Raw genomic sequence first — 19,902 nt, 5'->3', positions numbered from 1 at the left:
AATAATAAATAATACCTCAATAGTATTCAAATAGCTGTTTGCAAATAAATATGGTGGGAGCGCAAATAAATACATTTGAATAGTCAGATGTAATGGGATATATCATTTATATGCGTTTCCACCATTTATTTCATGGGTTTTAATTCTTTGGTGTGGAACCATCAAAAACATTTTGCAGTGGATCGAATTGTGAATATAAAACATCTTAGCATCAACTTTGACACACACACAAAATTTCAAAATCGAACTTTTCGTTTAGGGGGAGTTCAATTACAACACCGACAACGCGAGTTCCATGATTTTTGTTTACCTTAAAAAGTGCCAAGTTTTCACTTCAAAAAATTGACATAAGATTTGCAAATGTCCTGTCAGGAGGATACTTTGATAATTTTTCCTTAGTCTGTTCGCTATTGAAATATTTTTACTACTTTACTATAATAATAGTATGCGTATAACCATAAAAATATTATCTTTCAATAAAATATGTTAAAATATAAATAAATAAACTTTGCATTAGTAGGCAGTCAGTCACTTAGTAACTAGTTTTTTGAAAGAGAAATCTATTTTCGAAAATATGTGCAAAATGAAAACACAAATTTGTAATATCATTCTACTTGAGATTGATAAATTTTTATAACCAAACAAACATCAAGAGTAAATTAGGCTCAAGTGATGGGAGTTTTATAAATAAGTCATGAATCACAACCGATCAAAATTACAAAACTAATTTTAACACATATACAAATGTCCTTTTAAGAGCTCACAAAAGCTCAGATGTATTATGTTATATTTTTCCCGTCCCTCATTTTCAAGCTAATCTAATCGTGCTGAATACTGACGAAAAATAGACTCACGATCTTAAAAATGTAGGTGCTTAGGAACAACAGGCTAGACAAATAATATAAACATCTAATTTTGAACATTATGTAATTTATATATCATATCTACAATAAAATTGCCTATAAATAAAAAGAAAGTAAATTTTTGTATCGCTTATATATTATTTATTTAGCCACGGATACCGCACTATGGACTTCCGCACGGGTTGAAAAAATAATAATAATTCTGAATTGCCTGAATTTCGGATAATTTAACAAAATATTATTTCCTTTCGCTACCACCATTGAAATTTTTTTTTTTTTGCACAATTAAATTGTATTGTTCTAGATCGCATGCTTTCTAAAATCTGCAAATTTTGCTTGTTATTTTTTGTTTTAAAATCTTGTAGATGGATGTGAATCTTAAATACAGAAAATGGCTCCAAGCAAGTTCAAAACCTTTCTGTGCATCTCAAATCGATATTTATCGGATAAAAAGAATATTGCATGCAATATATTATAAATAATGAATAAAATCATAATTTAAAAACCATGAACATCCAATTTACGATATCCTCTGGGTAAAGATATATCTAAAACTGTAAAAATTAGTGAGGTTAGTTTTCCGTATTTTATCAAAGATAAAATAAGCCAGTAAAGAATCAAATAGACTTGAATTTGTTAAAACGAATTTTTATAGAAATTAGTTTTATGAATTCTCGAAATACTAATTATTTCGTTCTTTTCACTATTTCTTTTTTTCATGAAATATAAATAGGTTTTTTAAATAAAATACCCAATTATTTTTTAGAAACACTCAGTGATAATGCCACATGGAGTTTTATCAATAGTAATTCGATTCTTCTAAATGCTCAAGTGTTTTTTCTATACAAAACCTCGGCAAGAAAACGCATAATGGGACGATCTGTAATTTTTTTCTAAAAGAGGAGGAAACAAGGCTTCGTACAGTAAACATAAACGAAAATCTCTCTCATAAACTTTGATTGAGGATTAAAAACCATCCAACCTCTTATCAAAACCTTTGACTTGTCAGAACATCTATGAACATCGCTTTATAGCCTCCAGCTCTCTTGATGGGCAAAGTTTTCAATTTTGTTAAATGTAAAATAGTCATAATTCATTGAGTATATCAGAAAAGTTGGCCATGAATGATTTGACATTTACTATTTTAAATTTTTACAGAATACTTTAATTTATGATTCAAAATGATGATTATAGATCTGTTACATCTATAATCATCATTTTGAACCATTAATTTTTAAATATATCTTTATAAATTATAGCTCATGTGTTATTCTGAAGTATTAGCTATATTGCTGTACAATTTCATTAAAAACCATTCGGTAGTTTTAGCGTAACAAACAAACATCCTTACTGCCGTATTAATAATATATAGAGATCTCTCAAAAGTTTTACTCATTCTCATTCCAATTGGCATTTATTCTATGACCTAGTTGGTTTTTCAACAGTTTTCATCTAATATTTTATATAACATAAAATATAAAATACATACGACTTTGTACATAAATATGACATACTGTTTGAATATGATAAATATTATGTATTTATGTTGTATTATAATTATGAGAATAATAATAATTATTAATATTTATAAATCTAATTTTACTTTATTGTTCATTATTAAACGATGAATGAATGAATGAATAATCAATAATAAATATAAAATATTATGACTTTTAAATACATATATCAATATGATTTTTTGTTTTGCTTTATTATTTAATGTAATTATTGTGTGAGTTAGGGTTTTTAATATTAAGTGCCTACGCATATTTTCTTAGATCTGTTGAATAAAAAACAATAATAGTTTTGATTTTAGTGGAGACTTTCACAATTAAGAAGTTGAAATATAAAACAAAAGTAGGGGAACGTGGGGCTAGTTTTAACGGGCGTAGATATTAACAGTTCTCTAACAACTAAACTATACACGATAAAGTGCTAACTTCAAGGTTTTAATTTTGGGCGATGCTAACGAACAAGTCGCATCACTCCAGTTTCCCGCCAGCTGCCGTGTTGTGTAGTTGTAGCACATAGGTGCTAAAATTGAGATAATTGATTATTTTTACATCGTGATTTTTTTGATTTGAGCTTTAATTGATTACTTATGTAACTGAGGATTCATATATATCTAATGTTTCTTAAGTGGAGAATTACATCTGCATGTTGTTTTGTTAAATTAATGCAAAATTATTTTTAAATAATGTTTTATGTTTGAAAAGTACCTCTGGGGCTAGTATTAACCAAATGCGTGGGGTTAGTATTAACCTATTAATATTTGCCCCCGACAAAGGTGTGAGGTTCAAAATTGTTATACAGCTTGTATATTGCATACAGATAACAGTTATGTCAGTCAGTCAGTTATAGCGACAATCTGATCAATTATAATTATTGGGGCGATAAATTGATCATACTGTCGTGGCTTGGATAAGAATGTAGTAGCCGAATCCACCCACATCATAAATTCAATTGTATATTCGTATGTTTCGTATAGTTTAAAATAAATACAGATTAAAAATAATGATGTGGGTAGCCTCTGTTGTAGATGGATGTCTGAAAAACGGAGATTAAACTCCATTACTATTATTATTATTATATTCATTTTCCTGCTTCTTTCTATTGGCAGATATTTCTGAAACTAGGAAAAAAATTCTTTTCAAAATTTTATTTCAACCCATTTCCTTTTTCTGAATGAAAGTATGACGGAGAAAACAGCAAATCCGTATCTGTTTCAAAAATAAAAAACCAAGCTTCATAATATTACCAACAGTATGATAGTATAATAGGACAAAATTTCCGAGCAAGATGGGTTGTCATAGATTCTTTTTCATAAAAAATCTCTTACTTTGAAACACAATGTTTCTGATTAACGAGATGAAAGAAAAAAGTTATCCACAAAGTTAAAGTCCAACAAAAATTCTATCCAGCCCTTCGCAGCAACAAACTCGGTCGTTTAAAAATAAACGAGGTTGCAATAATCGAACCAAAATCATGTTTCATCAGCTACTGCAAGAAATCATTTTCATTAAAAGCACTCTAAAAACTGTATAAATTTAAAAAATAAAAAGTTTATTTGAATAACTTAAGTGATGTTACTTACATATTTCAGCTACTTGTAAATATAATAGAAAGTATAATGATATGCTATCAAATATTATTGATATATTGATTGGTACCAATAAAATAAATATACAAATATGCATGCTTATACAATAATGATAAATAAATGATATATGTTATTGGATGAAGTGGCAATTACTGACAATATACATTATTGCATGTTTGTGTAATGTAGTTGGTGTGGGTGTAAGAAAGAGATGAGAAGATTACAGAATGAGATGGGTAGTTACATCATATATGTATACTAAATAATCATTTATAGGTAATATTGGTTCACACCTATGATATACATATATTTTTTAAATATTATATGATGTATAGAATGCTATGGAAAAAATTAAGAACCTTTAAAAGTGACTTGTCCGCTCAGAGAGATAGGTTATCGGGTTTTATGGAAGCTATCTCTCATTCGAATTCAAAATCCTTCAACAAGTTGACAGCTCAAGCTCAAGAAAATCTGGTTTCCAGTAACAACTTCACCGGCATCTCATAATTAGGTTTCCGTTAATACAATAATTATGATCAATAACCAATAGAGTAGTATTCTACTAAGTATGAAAAGCTACTTCAAAAGTTGATTTTTCTAATAAAAAGCCAAAAAAATATACATTTCAGCGAAATAGACACGCTTTCTTGCCTTAAAATTGAATTAAATTTTAAACCTTTTTTATTCTCCCAAAAACACTGAAAGCCATTTTGGTGACGTAATATTGGTAAAAACAACAGTCGTGTATGTTTTTATTATATGTATAAATAAAGTTGATTGTAACATAACCTACAATTACTATGAAAATCATAAACAAATTAGTAATTAATGCATATTATTTTTGCCTATATGATGCTACATCATGGTGGCTCGTGTTTTAGGGCACGTTATACAGATTAATTCAAAATCAAAATATTTTAGTAAATTTTTTATTTGTATCAAATCTCAAAATTTATTTTCACATCCGAATGTACCCTATTGAACAGAGGTAAATTCACAGAAATTTCGGTATAAAGTTTAACCAAAATCTCTTCATAAAGTCGAATTAATCTTTTGACTCACAAGCATGATAGCTAAAGCGACATACACGGTATAAAATCCTCGAGGTAAAATATCTTAAGAGAATTCATTCGGAGGAAATTGTTAAGTTATGTTCAAATATTTTACAATTGCGAGTTATGTTGATCAAACTTAAAAGTCCCGACACTTCAGAATTACACCCATCTTCGTGGATGCTTGCACAACAGCGATTTGTGTTTTAAGCTCGAATTTTAGTTCTTAAAGGTCAAATTGTGGCTACTCAAGAAATAAACCTATTAATTGTGTAGCTTTAGTTTTATTAACAATTTATTTTTTTCAATACTATTTTTTGTTACATTCGAAGTAAGTAAATATTTGGTTACATTCAAAGTAACTAGTTTCGACATTCGAATATACAAAATCGTTCCATTGGAATGAATATACATATTCGTACACCTTTATAAAGAATTTGTTTAAGAAAAAGATGAACATCAAAAGAATTAGTGTTACAATTTCAGAAAAATTCGTTACCAGACTTTACAAATTATTACAATAAAGCGATAAAAAATTACAATAAAATTCCAACCAAAAAAAAATCCAATACACAAACACAATCAATAATAAAAAGTTAACGTATAAATGTAAAGTTATAACTGAATTGCCAATAAATATTTACATATATGGTATACGATCAGTATAAATCACAGTTATTGTGTTAATAATAATGTTAAAAATTATTATTATTATTGTTAATATTGTTATTGTTGTTATTGGTTGCTCAATCACTTTTTAGATATAACACACAAAAACAACTTTACTTAACTCCTACCTGAATTAGTAAATGTTTATGTAAAATATGATTAACTTAAGATTATATATTTTATTTATATTATTTTTTTTATTTAAAGATCTTTATTTATTTAAAGATCATTTTCAATATAACGAAATACGCTACGCAAAACGTGCGTATGGTTAGGTTAGGTTAGGTGATATTAGCTGTCCACGAAGGACACACTTAGGCTTTAGAGCCCATTGTGATACCATATATGTGTATTACCACTTTTCCACTGACTGCACCTCCTTCATGCATATATCATGCACTTCAGCAGCTCATCACAACTATTAATTAATTTTGTTTCGACGGCGGGAATCGAGCCCGCTACCCTAAGCATCACACATGAGCTCCTTCGCCTTAATAAATTTTCTCCAAAGAAACAAAAACTTCAACAACAGCAATTAAACTCAGTTAAACCAGTTTTCTTTTCTTCAGTTTAATCCTTAAATTCCATAATCAGCCACCCGTTAATTGTAATTTAAACAAAAGTTGTTGAGTATAAAAAGCGTAAAATCTTCAAAGTTTATTACTATAAAAGCCAGTGTGTCTGTCTGTGGTATCGTAGCGTCTAAACAGATGGACCGATTTTAATTTTTTTGTTTCGTTTGAAAGGTAATTTAATGAGGAGTGTTCATAGCTATGTTTCAAGTGCGAGTTCCGTACCCGGGACAACTAATAAATAGCCGATGATCCTCAAAATCGGTTCAGTTTGGAGAAAGCTTTAAAGAAAAAGGTAATTTAATGGAAAGTGTTCTTTGATACGTTTCAAGTACGAGTTTAGGATTTCATATCCGAAAATTTTCTCGGTTTTTTTTTTTTAATTTTGTAAACTTCACTTGTGTTTGATCAAATTTTGATTATTCCGTCTACTTGATCTCTCTTATTCTTTTATATTCCACCTAATTTGCTTTTCAGCGATTTTTATAATGAATAGAACTATACCAAAATTTGCCCTCAGAATAAAGCATACTAAAGCTCCCAAAAGCAAAATATATACAGTTAAAATAAACAAAAAATCATACGGAACGATAAAAATTTACATTTTCATAGTATGTCATAATCGATAATATCTTAAATCAAAAGAACAATGAACACGAAATTTTCTAAAATAAAAATGCATCATTAGTCTCTTAATTTTTTCTAAATTTGCTGTTGTAATTTCTGATGAAAGTTTTAAGTTATATGTTTTTTATAACATTTCTAATTACTAATAATGTCGATCAGTATATTTATTATCTCTTCTATAATGGCGCTTTAAATAAGTGTAAATTTCACCATAAAATAATTCAATTATCTTACTTAAAATTGTGATTCAATTCTTATTATATTCGACCGAGTCATTATAAATTATTAACAATTACCTAATCAGTGAAATGTTATTTTATTTTCTAAAAATTACTTAAATTAAATAGCGAACTCTACGAACAGATTATTGAACGAAGCACTTAAGGTAATTTTGTTCTTCCCATTTTATAAGAGATTCCATAAAAGATCCAAATTATAACAGCTTCATCAAATGGTAGATAATGTAAAAATAATGGCAGGGCGTTAAAATTTTGGAAACCAAAGAATATTTTTATTAATTTTTGCAAAAACAAGCTTAAAAAATTAGAAATTTGACAAGATGAGTTAAAAAGCCTCCATGATAGGCTTATTATGATTAATTATGAAAACCAGCAGTAGAAATATGGGTGTACTGCCAACTCATTTTGAGAAAAGATCTATAGCTCCACTTACTTTATTACAAATAACATAATATTCTTTTTTTTTCTAAAATTTCATCTAGAAAAGCACGTTTTCCTATCTATAGGTTTATTGAAAAAAATGTCATTATTTTAACGTTATCTAACTTTTGATAAAGTCCTACTGTTATAACTTGAATCATTCTGTGTAACTATTACGATTTTATAACATTCCAGTAATTACAATATATATTAAGTATCGATTTTCAATATAATAATAGATCAAATAATATAGATAAAACATATTGGTAAGAATAATAAAAATAATCACAATACTTAGAATAGAATATACTTACATGAAAGTCGTGATTATATGAAGGCCACATTGATCAATAATAAATAAATAAATAAATAGTTATAAAGTTGATTAATGAAAATGTCAAAGGTATAAATGTAAAAGGTAAAACTTTACTATATTAAACCTATACTAACTAATATCTATTAAATAATATTATATTTTATATATGTATTTAACATAATATTAACATCTTTTAAGAAGTACTTAAATGTGATTTTTTCAACCTCTATGTTTAAGCTAAAATAATGTAATTATAGTATTTAAATAACAGGTTATGGACCCAGAGTTCATGATCAATGAAGATCTTTCATCATTTAAAAAAAAGTACGAAACGCAATCAAAATGTGACTTGATGGAAATTGATAATTTAGTAGTACTCTATGGCTTTGTCTTGATGATTGGCTAGGTTAGACTACCTTGAAGTGTTTGTTCCATTAAAGCGTGGTTCTCTTCGATTCGAAGAGCGGTGTTACATTCGTGCAAAGCTCGTTATCTTTTAAAACTTCTGCTACTTAATCCAAGTCCGTTAGAAAACTTTTATCCATCATGATGGTGCGTTTTCAACGTAGTGTAATAACAGGGCAATAGCTCAATTGTGATTTGTTGCTTTATTAAGGGCATCTCGGCCGAAAAGTTGCTTGTAATTTACGCCGCCGAAATTTTGGTATATAATATATTTTTAAACTCGTGCTTTTGGAACCCAATCTTGATAAACCAATAAATCTTTTGCAAAGGAGATAAATGTCTGAAAATTTTATAGTTTCTTAAATATCAAAATCAATATATAGTATAAAGCAATGTCGCTTCCCGCTGCCTATCCCTATGATAATATGTATGCTTAGATCTTTAAAACTACGCAACGGATATTGATGCGATTTTTTTATAGATAGAGTGATTCAAGAGAAAGGTATAATCCATGCATAATAATAAATAAAATAATTTTATGTATAATCCATGCATAATATAGTAGAGAAACACTGATAATTTTGTAGGTTGAACGCAATTGTGAACAAAATTAGGGTAAGTGACGGCATTCGAAGTAAAGGTTGTAACACAATAATCTTTATATTTAAAATTGAAGCTTCCGAGCGAAGCGGGTGGTTCACAGCTAGTATGTATGAAAATAAAATTTGATGATAACTAAGAAGAAAAAAATTAAAATTAAAAAATCCAACTTTTGTTAGATTTTTTGATACATTACCAACTAAGTTTTTGATACATTATTTGTATCTGGAGGTTATGTGGACACTTCACACCAGACTTTTCCATACATTACATGCATTAATACAATTGGCATTAAAATAAATCAATTCGATTATAAGATTATAAATAAAATAGATATTTTCAAGTAATTCTCAACATATTTTCCCATAATAATAAAATAAAAATTAATTCTCGTAAATTAATTTTTAATTATTTATATGGATTTCATGACTTATTAGATTACAATTGAAAATGTTTTAACTATACACTGGGGGACAAATGTATTTCATAATTATTTTTGAGTATAATAAATGTATGTTTTAAACGCGCTCAATGCTAATGCATCTTTTAAAGAGAATGTCTAGAGATTTAACCGATACGATGTCTTCTTTTTGGAATTAAGTATGAGAAATATAAGTTATGATGAATATAGTGGAAATCTAAAATTTTCAATATCACTTAATATTTGTAACAACAGTCTTAAGGTTTATCGGAAATTAAGACAACCTACAATAATATTATAAAGAGGAAACATTTGACATTTTGTTTGAAAATCAAAAACAACTGAACCGATTGTAAAAATTATTTCACCAATGTAAAGCTATATTCAGGAAATATCATGATCTGTATTTCCTAAAATCACTAAAACTGATTTTTGTATAATTTGGTATAAGAAAATAATCGAAGTAAAACACTTTATATACATAATCGTGCCAAAAATTAATGTAATTTATTATTAATTTATTCATATATTAAATAACTAATTGAATACGATTAAGATAATAACAAAAAACACGACATGTTATTTAAATTTTACAAACTTTAAAAAAAAAAGAAACAAAAACTAAACTAAAATATTTTTATTGACTTTAAATCAATAAAATTGTAATTCTAAGTAATATAAAACTAACTCTGATTGATTAATATACAATTTTATTTTATAAAACATATTTTGCATGTCAATTATTAAATTATTATCTATTATTTTTAAATTTATAAATAATAAATTTTAATTTTAATTTATATAATTAATTACTATTTTATTATTGTATTATAAAAATAAAAATATATGTCAAATAGAAATATTTATTAAATGTAGAGTATTTCTTGTATTGATGGAAAATTTTATTGCAGCATCATAGATTTTTTTTTATTAAATTTTTTATAAAATGCGTCATTTTACAGAATAATCTTGCAAATATCGTAATAATATTTTATTAAGAAAGTTCTGGGATAAATTCCAATCTAAAAGAAAATCGTTTTCAAAAAAACCATCTGAAAATATGTAAAACTAGAATGATACCCACCCGCTTCGCTGGGTATAAAGTAAAGATTGATAAAGATTGCTCTCGCTTATCCCCTTTCTATAACACTCGAAATAATGGTAAGGATTGTTTTACACAGGTAAAATATATGTATGGTTTTCTATTTTGTTTTAAATGTATAATAGTCGTAATTATTCATTGAATATATCAGAAAAGATGGCCGTGAAATATTTTATATTGACTATTTTTACAGAAATCTGTAATTTATGGTAATGTCAAATTAAATTAATTTTTAAATTTTTTATTCTTTTTATTAATTTATCTTTATAAATTATATCTCATGTGTTTACAGTTTCATTAAAAACCATTCGCTATGTGAAAACAATTTAGAAAAATTTTAAATGTAATTAGTTTCTATTTTATTTTCTTTTTCTGGAATATTATTTAAATACCAGAATATATCTTCGACGTGGCATCTATGCTCATGCGTTTCTCTAGAGTAATTTGGACCTAAAAATTTTTGTCTCTTTTACGAAAGGTAACATTCCAGAGAAATTTATGCAGTAGATGACCAATTAGAGGTATTTTTTGATATATATTCGAACTCGTTTCGAAATAAAAAGTTTTTCGAACCGCATTTTTGGCTATGTATCAAAAACTACTTATACCCAATGCAGACAATAACGCAAAACTTGTCGTTTAATCGCAAAAAGAACCAGAAAAATATAATGCCCATGAAAAGAATATATTGTTCCTTAGAAAATGTTAAATGTACGTTTAAATTATTCAAATTTCCTTGGACCAAGATTGCCTTAAATATTTTACTTTTGAAAAAATTGCAATTAAAAAATCACAAATTTCTTTCATTTATTTTTTTTTCTTCTAAAATTTAAGGCTCGTTTTTATTTGATACTTTGATATTAATTTTCTGCTTTCGTTTTGTTTCAGGTGAAAAACCTTATCAATGTCAATGGCCCGAATGTGAATGGCGATTTGCACGTAGTGATGAATTAACACGTCATTATCGAAAACATACGGGTGCAAAACCATTTAAGTGTGGTGTTTGTGAACGATCATTTGCACGCTCCGATCATTTAGCATTACATATGAAACGACATTTACCTAAAACAAATAATAAATGATGTTCAATCAAATATCAACAACTCGAATATATTAATAATAATTATTACTAAAAAGTCTCAGAAACTATAATATAAAAGACATTCATGTAAAATTATTTATTGCTGAGAAACAATTCACATATAGCATTATGTCACAAATAAAAATGCAAATGTCTTCACTTATGAAAAAATATTTTAAAAAAATTCGACACTGTTGCTATACTTAATATTTATTTAAAAAATTATTGTTTTTACAAAATATGAATTTTTAATTTTAATTTAAAAAACACTATTTTTAATATATAAATAAATGTATAAAAAATTTAATACTTAAATGTTTAAATATAATGAGAGATTCTAAATTATTGAAGGTGGAGAAAATTAATTAGTTTTGTGATTTATATTTTTTCTTAACACTTTTTTTAAATACATATACTCTGTGATTATTGTTGATTTAATTTAATTTTCAAGAAAGTTTTATGCCAAATTTTACATCAAAACACGTCCAGGGAGTTCAAATTTATGGTTTCACCTTCAGTATTTTCAAAATCCTCTATATTTAAGTAGTTTTTAACAGAAAGTATTTATTAACTAAATTTAGCGAGATTTTTTTTAAAACTTTTTATTGTTTTGTTAAATATTTAAGTGCCATTAACAAAATTTTTTGCATATAATGGCATTTTCACGTTTTATATGATTGTGCATAAATTAATATTACCCATAAATTATCGAAGGTACTTAAGTCATTTTATTAAATTCAAGTTGGATTTAATTGAGTTATGAATTTGACTTGACTACCGTATCAAAATTTAATGGAAAGAAAACTGATTTCATTATTGAATTATACTTTCAATAATAGTTCAATATCAGTTCAGTCTGCTGCTTTTCAGAACAAAACTTATCCGCTAAAAGATAAAATTATCTTTCTTTTCGTTTAATAATTTTAATATGAAAAGTTTAAATATCATTCGACTAAAATATCGAAAAAATTCACAGAGGAGATAAGAAATTTTAGGATTTTTAATTAATTATATATTTCTAATTGTATATATTTAAATGAAAGTCCGCAAGCAGGATTTGCTTAAGCGTTCACTTTAATCACAAGTAATTGTATTATATATGGGTATTATTAAAATTGAGATTGTTCCGTAATAAGCCATTTTCGGAAAATAGATACACAGAATAAAATCTTTAGCAAAAAAGTTCTTCGAATATTTATCCGATCTATCGAGATAATCTTTCCTTGATTATTTAGTATCCAGATTAAAAGATTGTTTAATGTCCATAAGTGAAAAAAAGCAAATGGATTAATTTTAATTAATGATGGGTTATCTTTTTATTGCAAAAATTTTATTCTCCAAACTTCTGATTTAACAGCATGCGGCTATTACGGAACACTCTCTATAAACAATCTACAATTTCAAACAAATTGCAAGATTTTATACATTTTGTGATTAATTTCCTTTCATTTTTAAATGTAATTAATATCAATAATTTTATTGTATTTTTAAATTATGCTGACAACCTAAACTAAGTCAGAAAAATTATTTTAATTTATATACCGTCTGTTTAATATAAACTGCCATTCAAAAAAAATATTAAACTGTATAAAAATTTAGCAGTGTAACATTGGACACTCGGAATATAAACAAAAATCAGCAGATAAAAATATTATTTGCTTAAAAAATGCTGATAATATTTAAGTATTAAAAAAATTTTGTATTATTTTGAGCCATAAAATAAATATTTTATATTATATATATAATTACTGTAAATTTATACACGTTATTTATACAAAGACTAGTCGCTATGTACTCTTTTTATTCCAAACAAAAAGTGAACACACTATATAAATAAAATAAATACGTAAAAAAACACATACACAAAGTAACCTTTCCAATTTTTATTTTTTTTTAATTTTAAACACAATCAATTTTGCATTCCAAAGTGCCTACGTAAAATCCAAAAAAAAAAAAATTGAAGTTGTTTAAATATTCTAATTTTTTGTATTTGGCGCTATAAAAAAATATACACAATTTTGAGTAGAATATTCAAATTATAATCTCTTTAGACACCAAATCTCATTCCATTTTCAATAAATTCTGGAATTAAATTTTCCACTGTTTTTATAATTATATTTTTTGAATTATTATCATTTTAAAATTATAAAAATTTTTCGTCCAAACCCCAATTGATCCAATTTACGTTAAGCAAAATACTTAATCGGCATGTCTCCAAAGAATTAGACCTCATATCTTCAGAAAAGAGAAAAACTCGATGGTAATACATAAAAATACATTGTCCAAACGAAAAAAATAATTCCAAAAAATATAAACTTTAAAAACAAATTAATAAAATTTAATAACAAATAATTTGTGATTTATTTAAGGTTTTTTCTATAACATTAAAAGAACATTTCCATAATTAATTAAAAAATTGTTTTTAATATTTTTTTTATTTTATTAGAAATCAGTTACCACATTTTATATATTTTTTAATTTTTTTTTATTGTACATACAAATTTTTTTATAATAAATTTTATTCGATATTTTTTAAAGATACGTATTACAAAAAAGAAATTATATTAAAAAAATATATTAATAAATAAAAAAAATTATATTACTATCAATATTGACTAGAAACTAGTCAGTTACACACGTGTTTCATGAATATTATGTAGTTTTAAAAAAACAAGAAAATATTATAAAAATAATTAAAAAAATAAATAAACGGTAATTAAAAAATAAATATTAATATTTTATTAATCATATCGAGTTTTATGATATTTTAAAATACATTTAAAAAAATTAAAAGTTAGTAAAACATGAAAACAATAGTTAAATGGGGACGGTAGAACCATAGTGAACCAAAGTAACATTTTCGTATTTGTGAGAAAATCAAGAAAAAACTTTTTTAGTGGCTAATATTTATAAAAATAAATATTAACCATTCTTAGTAAAATACAAAAATAAAATCATTCAAAACGGCACTTGAATCAAAGTGCTTGGATAAGGATCACTATGGTTTAACCATCGTCAAATATTTTTCACAAATTATATTAAATTGTAATTACATAATTGAATTATATAGAATTTGAAATAACTCAAATTTTGTGAATGATCTGAAGTCCTACATTTGGTGATAATCATTTTTAGTCCTCAATACGTATGTAATATTTTTTCGTGGGAAGGGAAGGTTAACTGACATTCAAAAAATTGAAACTTTTGGTTTAATGTTTTTATTATTTTTTTTTTTTTTTTTTTGGGTCCAATCTGCACGTAGAAAACATTTTTGAGAGTTTTCCATAGAGATAATACCACATAGCTGCAAAGTCGCCGCCCAAACGATTGATCGCAGTAGAGAGAGACCAGATTTGATGGCGCGTATGCTGTGCAAAACATATGTTGTAGTCCCGGGCCAGGTATAATAACCATAATAATACTCTTTCTCTGTGGTCAAGAATTCACTTATTGCGTTTTCTATATCTTTACAGCTGGTGGTTATGGTTTTATTATCTCTATGTACTTTTCCCAAATAAAAAATGCTTCAAAATTGTTATGACAAATCTATATACGAAATTTCAAAGTAATCAATAAAAATTTTTACTAATACGTATTATGGACTATTTCTTTAAGCTATGATTTTACAACACAACTTCCACAATGTTAATTTTTTTAAATGTTTCTTAAAATCTTCATGAATACTGTAAGCATCTAGAAATTTGTGCTTTAAGAATTTCGATAACTTTATAATTTTATTGCATATGCATTTTTGAAAAAAATCAAAATCGTATGATTTATTGCCCCCATAATTTTTCCAATATTTTCGCAATTATCAAAAACTACGAAATCTACTGTAGCTATAGTCGATAATAGCTTCATTTGGTTTAAAAACTTTGAATAATATTTGAAATTTGCTAAAGTATGAAAAACCTACACATTACTCCGAGTAAATTGCGCTAACCAACCAAGCTACTGCTATCATGTGCATATGTATTGTAAAAATTTAGCAAAAATGTAGTTTTAGAAAAATTAGCGCAAAAAATTTTTATCATCAATAATTTTTAAAGCACATCGGTAAATTTCTTTTGACTTAGAACAAAAAAAAAAGAAAGTATGAAATACTTAACTACATTTTTAATGCAAATAAATGAAAAAACACTTTTAAATTAAATTAACTGTACTTATAAAAAATAAATTTATTATTATTGCCTTGTAAATTGATGCCTTATTTACGTATAAAAATATTAATAATATATATATAAATAATATACATATCTTACCCTATTTTGTCTTACCCCAAATACCCTTATCTCCCCCATCCTGAAAAGATATTGACAAATATTATTACACTACTCGATAATATTTTTTTGTTTTATTGTTAGTCAAAATTAAATTATTATTACACGCCATTTTGAACAAACAAAAAAAAACACCATATTTTAGTCTAATTAATATATTTAAAAAATAATTATCAAAATAAAAAAAAATCGTAAAAAATACGTAGTTTTATAAAAAAAAAAATACAATTTTTATATAATTTAAAAAAAAAAAATTTTGTTTGTAAGAAATTTTGTGTATTGTACTTAAATCTTCTATGTTTTTTCTGTGAAATATTTTTAAAAAAAATTAAATTTTATGTCTATAATTTTTACCAGTAAAGTTTCATCGCACTCATGATAATATGCGTCTCAATTTTTCTTTGAATGCAAGGATGTTATTAACCATTATTTTTTTTATTCTTTTCTAATTTCTTGGATGAACCAAAGCTTGTTTGTATATGGAACTTTTCTGGACGTTTTTATATAATAATTAAAAAAAAATTATTTTTAATTTTATTGTACAATTTATGATTAAACATGTGTTAAATACATATTCTCGTTCAAAAATTGATTTTTGAATTTTTTTTTAAGACTAGCCCTTTTAACCATGTTCTTAGTTCCTACCCGATTACTAACATCTTCACAACTTTAAAATAAAACAAAAACAAATATTTTTACCATTAATAAAAGTGGTTTTATTGGTAAGATAATTTTATACCATTTGTGTTTGTATATAATTTCGGCCATGTGGCCGCCGCGATTGGCGCAATATGGATATGCAATTTTCAGGTAATTTTCGCAGCAATTACACTTTTCAACCGTCTCTGATAGATTAGATCGCACGATCTTGGAGCCCAATTAACAGGCCTATTATGTGAAATTAACAAAAGAAAAGGATAAATTTTTAAAATAATAAATTGTGTTTTAAAGAAAATAAAAACACGATTTATTGAGGTCTAAGAGACGTTGCTATAAGGTCGATCTTCACCATATGAGATATATTTTTTATGAAATTTTATTGATTTTAAACACTCCTATCATTGTCTTTCTATCGAAAAGTGTTCATAGCTATTTTTAATTAAATTAATTTTATTTAATTTTTTCCATGAACGGTTTTTTCAGGCAAGCCTTTACCATTATTTTCGTAATTAAATTATCTTTCTTCTGATACCAATTTGAATTGGTTAACAGATCGAATCAATTAAAGAACATAATAAATTATATTAATAATTTAACACGTTTAGATAGATCAATTGAAGGTATCTAAGTATTAGAAATCTGACGATCTAATTCATAAACTTAAAAATCGGTCTAAACAGAAAATTGCATCTATAAAAATAAAGGCGGCAAGAAACCAGATAAGTTAATTGTTATAATATTGTGACACTCATTTATCTGTTATACCTACTGATATTAATTAGCTGAGATTTTTCATCAATTTCATACTACATTATAATTCTCATACTAGAATATTTTTAAGTAATTATAGAGGTTATTTTTTTTTAATTTTACCAAGATTCCTAATGGGACAAGGTTCCTATTATCAAAGATTTTAGAAAATATTAATAATTATTGATTATAAATAAATTTTTTGGTTAAAACAATATTTTTTGAGTAAATCAAATTGATGTACTAAAACTGGCTGTGTAAAATTGAGAAGTACGATTATATTTACTCTTCCCTAGACGTAAATTAGTATACATAAGGCAAGCAAACTGTTTTTCTATGTCTTATTTTATAGCATCTGATATCACATGGAAAAACAAAAATACACGAACATAAAGCTTAAAATATTTATTTCTTAAAATACAAGTAAAGTACCTATAACTAATCATCAGTAACAACGCCATCTAAAAAATCTCGCTCGTATGGATTTCCAAGAATACCTTCCTCCACTTTGATATTCATGAACGAATCGCCAGTAGATTTGCTCTTATTGCTACCGAATTTACTGCTTCCACTGCTTCCCTGAAGTTTTAAATTTGATATACCCTCTGTATGTACTAAACGATTACCTTTAATTTTTCTTTCCATACGATCATCCTTAATTGGTGGGCCCCAAAGAAACGTTGGTTTTATCAATGATATTACATTCTAATCAAAAGCAAAAACATCGCAGCATATTAATAAGTACCTATTCGATTCTGGAACCTAATTCAGAGGCAAATGTCTGGCGGGCATTTTCAACTTAGTAAATAAAAATTTCCAACTTACATTGTCAGTGAATGCTTTTATAAACTTTATAAAAGCTCCCAAGAAAAAAATACTTAATAATATCCCAAAATAAGACTCAACGGCCATTCCACTACTTTCACAAATGTTATCAACTTTTGTTTCAAATGCTGTCATTATTGTGACACAAAACTAAAAAAAATTCATCATTATAATACCATTATCTATCGGGTCCTGAGAAAAATACGAAAATTTTGATGAGGAGCTTTTTTGATAGAGAATTGCAAGTTCTTTAAGTATACAACGGTTTTTTTTTTGTAATTTAGAGGAGATATTTACAATCAAAGTTAATCTGAGCGGAAAAGACCCATAATTATTTTGAGCTATTGATAGACATAAGTAAACTTTTATATTTTGGATTTACCCCTCAAACTCTTTATATCACCAAAAATTTATCTTGCTTGCTGAAAGTAAGATGTTGGTTTAATAATCTGTTATAAATGACTGTGGTATTATCAAAAAATGAACTATCAGTTTTTTTACCCGAAAATGGACTATTAACTATGCTAGCTGCTATCAATATAGTCGGTTCCTAAGATTTCCAATCCGCACTCACTTAATATGTCGACAACGACGGGCGCAGAATTTTTAATGTTCTGGTAGACTTTTTAGGGTGTTCTTTCCAATGGCGCTGCCCATATGTGGAAGACAATACACCCAATTAAATTGGCATGGGCAGGTCTCATTTATCAAAATTTCAAAGCGTTTAAGAAATTCCAAGAGATTCGAAATGCAAATTTTTGAAAATAATTGGAAGTCATACAACGCGAAGGGACAATATCCCATAATTATATCATTCTAGGATAGAATTAAAACCATTTTTTACAGTATCTGCCAATCAAAACAAACATTTTGAATATAAATATCGATTCAGATAATAAAAAATCACAAAGAAATTTTTGAAAAATGTAAGTACAGCCAACAAATGGTTTTTTATGGTTAGAAAAGTAACCTTCACACTTTTTGCTTGCCAACAAAACTTTATCAAACGAACGAAAGCCGAGATTAATATTACATACTAACTAATGACAAAACAGGTATAATGAGCCATGCAATTCGTAAAAATAAAGACGGAAATTTTCCAAATGCATATAAAAAATCGTTATTAATTCTTGGTATGCCATAAAATGCCATATAAATCCAAACTTCGAAAAGGTAACTTATTCCCGATCCATATGTGGTCAATAGGAACATATAATAATGTTGAATACAGTAGACAATATTCTGAAACAAAATAACAAAGTATATTTTATATACAGGGGTGTTCAAATGAGCTTGAACTTTCCTTTCAAAATATTGGTTTTTAAAGGTTAATTATTTCCCATAAAGAGGGTCTGAGGTGCCGGCCTTTAGTTAAACGGATTCGAAATTTAGTAATAGTTTCAAAGGTCACCAAAATAAAACTTGAAAGAAAAATTGTCTGTGGATAATTTACCTTTGAGTGTAATGGTATACTTAATATAAACATTGTTAGGCAAAATGGAAAAATAACTTGAATTTTAAATTCTTTATAGCGTGGAATCCAATCAAACACATTCAGTAAGCAAACATGGACAGTATTAACCTGAAGGAACAAAATGATTTATTAAACAGCATTTTATTATCAGGGAAAGAAGTATTCTGGATGAAAGAAATAAGCACCAATCAGCAAACCTTTAATTGCAACAAGCATTGCCATCTAGTAGTTTAAATTTGAACTAACGCCGAAATAAAAATTTATAGGATAATAGAACATTAATTATTACATTGAGTAATCGACGTCACATCGGTGTAGGTACACTACTTCCATAGTTTGAAAGGTTTGTCCTTATACGTAGTCAATTCTTAGACTATAACTTTTCGACTATATACATACGTGATTTGAAAGAATGTTGATTGTTAACAGCCAAAAATATAAAATAG

The 19,902-nt window shown here is 26.4% G+C and overlaps 1 protein-coding gene across 1 annotated transcript in view; it reads left to right on the top strand.

The window, feature by feature from the left end:
* The window catches only part of LOC123296888 (dendritic arbor reduction protein 1), a 379,251-nt gene extending 367,770 nt beyond the window's left edge, over window positions 1–11,481 (top strand). Inside the window, exon 4 of the mRNA XM_044878585.1 lies at window positions 11,275–11,481. Coding sequence (XP_044734520.1) covers window positions 11,275–11,468 — 194 coding nt within the window. The 3' untranslated portion in view covers window positions 11,469–11,481. The remainder of the gene's footprint in view (window positions 1–11,274) is intronic.
* The last annotated feature ends 8,421 nt before the right edge of the window (window positions 11,482–19,902 follow it).

This window comes from Chrysoperla carnea, chromosome 3 (genome assembly GCF_905475395.1).
Source record: "Chrysoperla carnea chromosome 3, inChrCarn1.1, whole genome shotgun sequence".
Taxonomy (NCBI): domain Eukaryota; kingdom Metazoa; phylum Arthropoda; class Insecta; order Neuroptera; family Chrysopidae; genus Chrysoperla; species Chrysoperla carnea.
The sequence above is the reverse complement of the archived record's forward strand: the minus strand, read 5'-3'. Positions and strand labels throughout refer to the sequence as shown.